This window comes from Odontomachus brunneus, unplaced genomic scaffold (assembly GCF_010583005.1).
Source record: "Odontomachus brunneus isolate Ranch 3 - 2012 unplaced genomic scaffold, Obru_v1 Obru_scaffold_231, whole genome shotgun sequence".
Classification (NCBI taxonomy): Eukaryota; Metazoa; Arthropoda; class Insecta; order Hymenoptera; family Formicidae; genus Odontomachus; species Odontomachus brunneus.
The window spans coordinates 275,632-278,581 of record NW_022639681.1 but is presented as its reverse complement, the minus strand read 5'-3'; the positions used below and the strand labels follow the sequence as shown (position 1 = coordinate 278,581).

Genomic DNA, 2,950 nt, shown 5'->3' with positions numbered 1-2,950 from the left:
TCGTTGATTATTAGCATTAGGTATCGGATACCTTACGTCCGCTTCTCCCGTAGTAGAAATGGATTACCATTTATTCTTGATATGACCTTGATATGACCTTCAAAAGGTCAGGTCGAAAAACTAAAAGATCCCTATGCTCATGTAAAAAGTGCCATTGTTTAAGAGCCCATTGTCAAGAAACAGGTTCTGCGGTCAAAAATAGGGTTTACTGATCCAAAACTGCGTTATGAGCCTCAAACAACCTTGAAAATTGACCTCAAGGTCAAGCTAGTTAAAGTGATTTACACTTTTACAATTCATTGACTTTGTTTAAGCATTATGCACATTTGTGTTACCCAGAAAACCACGTCATTTCAGAAAAAGTACACCAGATCGTTTTTTAGACATTTCACCTTCATTTTTGACCTTTCCAAGATCCAAAAACAATTTTTTCATAAGACAAGTTTGATGTAAAATTTTCCGCTCTTTCGAAATCCGCAGTCAAAAATAGGGTGTCCCATTAGAAAAAACCATCGTGACCTTGAAGTAACCTTCAAAATTGACCTCAAGGTCAAAACCAATGGTACAATTGAATGACCCCCTCTGTCCTGGTCAACTTTTATCTAAACCATTTTTTTGTAGATACCGTAATTTGGAAGATATTCGGATCCATAGACTAAAATGACTCACCCTGTATATATACAGGATATCCCTCACTCTCTTCCGAGCATTTTGTGGGAACGTAAAACAAGTTGCGGTGAACATAAAAGTCCTATACCGTTTTGCGATATTCGCAATAATTATCGAGATATTAATTGTAGAAAATTTGTGAATGATCATGCAGGATATGGTAAATGAATTATAATAGCGACAACTGCCGTCGTGTACTTATACTTTAGGTCAAATTGAACAAAAAAGTCCTCTACCATTTTGCAAATAATCACATAGATTTTTAATTATTAATTAAAGAAAATATATGCATTATCACGCAAAATCGTGCATTAATCTTCTTTAATTAATAATTAAAAATCTTTGTGATTATTTGGAAAATGGTAGAAAACTTTTTCGTTCAATTTGACCTAAAGTATAAATACACAAAGGCAGTCGCCGCTATTATAACTCATTTACCATATTCTGCATGATCATTTACAAGTTTTCTACAATTAATATCTCTATAATTATTGCGAATATCGCAAAACGGTATAGGACTTTTATGTTCACCTCAACCTGTTCTACGTTCCCATAAAATACCCGGAGGAGAGTAAGACATCCTGTATGTATATATCTTTATTGTTTCAATTATGTTATAAATTACTTATACATTTATGTTATATGTTTACAACTTATTTACTCAGTTATGTGTTATAACTTATTTTTACTTATAATTTAAGTTTTTGTATATATCGATTATAAAAAAATGTGTATACAATAAATGGTAGCACAAAACACATTAGATACACATATACTCTTTAAGATTCCCTCGATACGCAAACAACGACCCGATAAGCGCAAATTCGAATTTATGCATATACAATCAAGCTCAACGGAGTGAAATATTAATTTCGCTATTAATTATTATAATATAATTGGATATTGTGCGTCACGTAGGTATAATAGATGTATCGATGCAAACCAGCCATATTTCTAATTCTATAGGCACAGTGCGAATACCGATGCACTTACAATCAACGAGAAGCGGAAACGACCGACTTCTGGATCATCGCAGCTACGACAAAAAATGGAACTCCCCGCATGTATCCTGGAAGAAGGAAGAAAACTCTCAACAACAACGAGTACACACTTGGATATGAAAGTGTCTATCTACTTAGCGGTTTCGATCGACTAGTACAACCGACGTTAGCCATATTTATCACATCTCGGAAAGAAAAAATTCCTCTTCCACCCCTGTCGACTAATCTTCATATACCTCTTTAAGTGCACAAACATTTTATTCGAAATCTTCACATTTTTCAAACTTCAACGAGATGCTAATTGTGCGAAAATATATGATGCTAATTGCATGAAGATATCCGTGTTATTATATTATACGGAACGTAATTTAACACATTCATTACGGCGACATATTTGGAGATCTTGTTTGAAATGATGAACAGAAAATGACAGAAAATGCTGGTTTTCCTTTTCAATGATAATTTTGCGTTCTCTTTTTCAGAACATATTTAAGAAATTTTATAAATAAATTATATTACAAATTATCATATTTTCTCTCTCTCTCTCTCTCTTTGCAAATATATATTTGCAAATATAATTAAGTAAACTGTTAGATAAATAAATTATATTAAGATTATTATATCCTTTATAAATATATATTTATATAAATAAATAAATATATGGTAAATGTTTACCTTTACACAGCCAACTCCAAATAATTTCCGAGTAACTTTGATGTTGATCTTGATCTTCAAGGAGGTCAATGCTATTGGCATTTAACGGCGCTCATTGTTTGTTAAAAAATCATTAATCAAAAAATTTTAGAAGTTGAATGTAATTTTTGCACACAGTGTATATAGAAATACTGAAATATTTGCGCATCTTCTATAGTTTCCAAAATATTAATAAAAAAGATAACATACACTGCTCGCCCGCCTACTCGGGCGGGCTCGCGGTGTGTGCCTGTGTTCGTATTATTTTTGAAGTTTTATAAATACATACTTTTTTAAGAATATAAACACGGCTATATGACAGTCGCTATAGTTTCCGAGATATTAATAAAAAAGATACCTGTCTCTAGCCGTATAACTGGGGGGCTTCGCTCCACAGACCCCGCGAACCGCGGCAGGGGGTGGGAGGAGCCACATCTATTGTATTTAAGCTAAAGAGTGAGAATTTCTCACAAAAGTGTGAAAAAAAGTATGTATTTATAAAACTTCAAATATAATAGAAACATACGCATATATCGCGAGCCGCACAGGCGGGCGCACAGTGGCGCAAAAAGGCTCTCTTGGTAGAC

General features: G+C 33.5%; 1 protein-coding gene across 1 annotated transcript in view; it reads left to right on the top strand.

The window, feature by feature from the left end:
• LOC116852505 (tachykinin-like peptides receptor 99D) overlaps positions 1-2,241 on the top strand; it is a 69,210-nt gene extending 66,969 nt beyond the window's left edge. The window contains exon 6 of the mRNA XM_032832954.1: positions 1,636-2,241. Coding sequence (XP_032688845.1) covers positions 1,636-1,790 — 155 coding nt within the window. The 3' untranslated portion in view covers positions 1,791-2,241. The remainder of the gene's footprint in view (positions 1-1,635) is intronic.
• Positions 2,242-2,950: the final 709 nt, after the last annotated feature.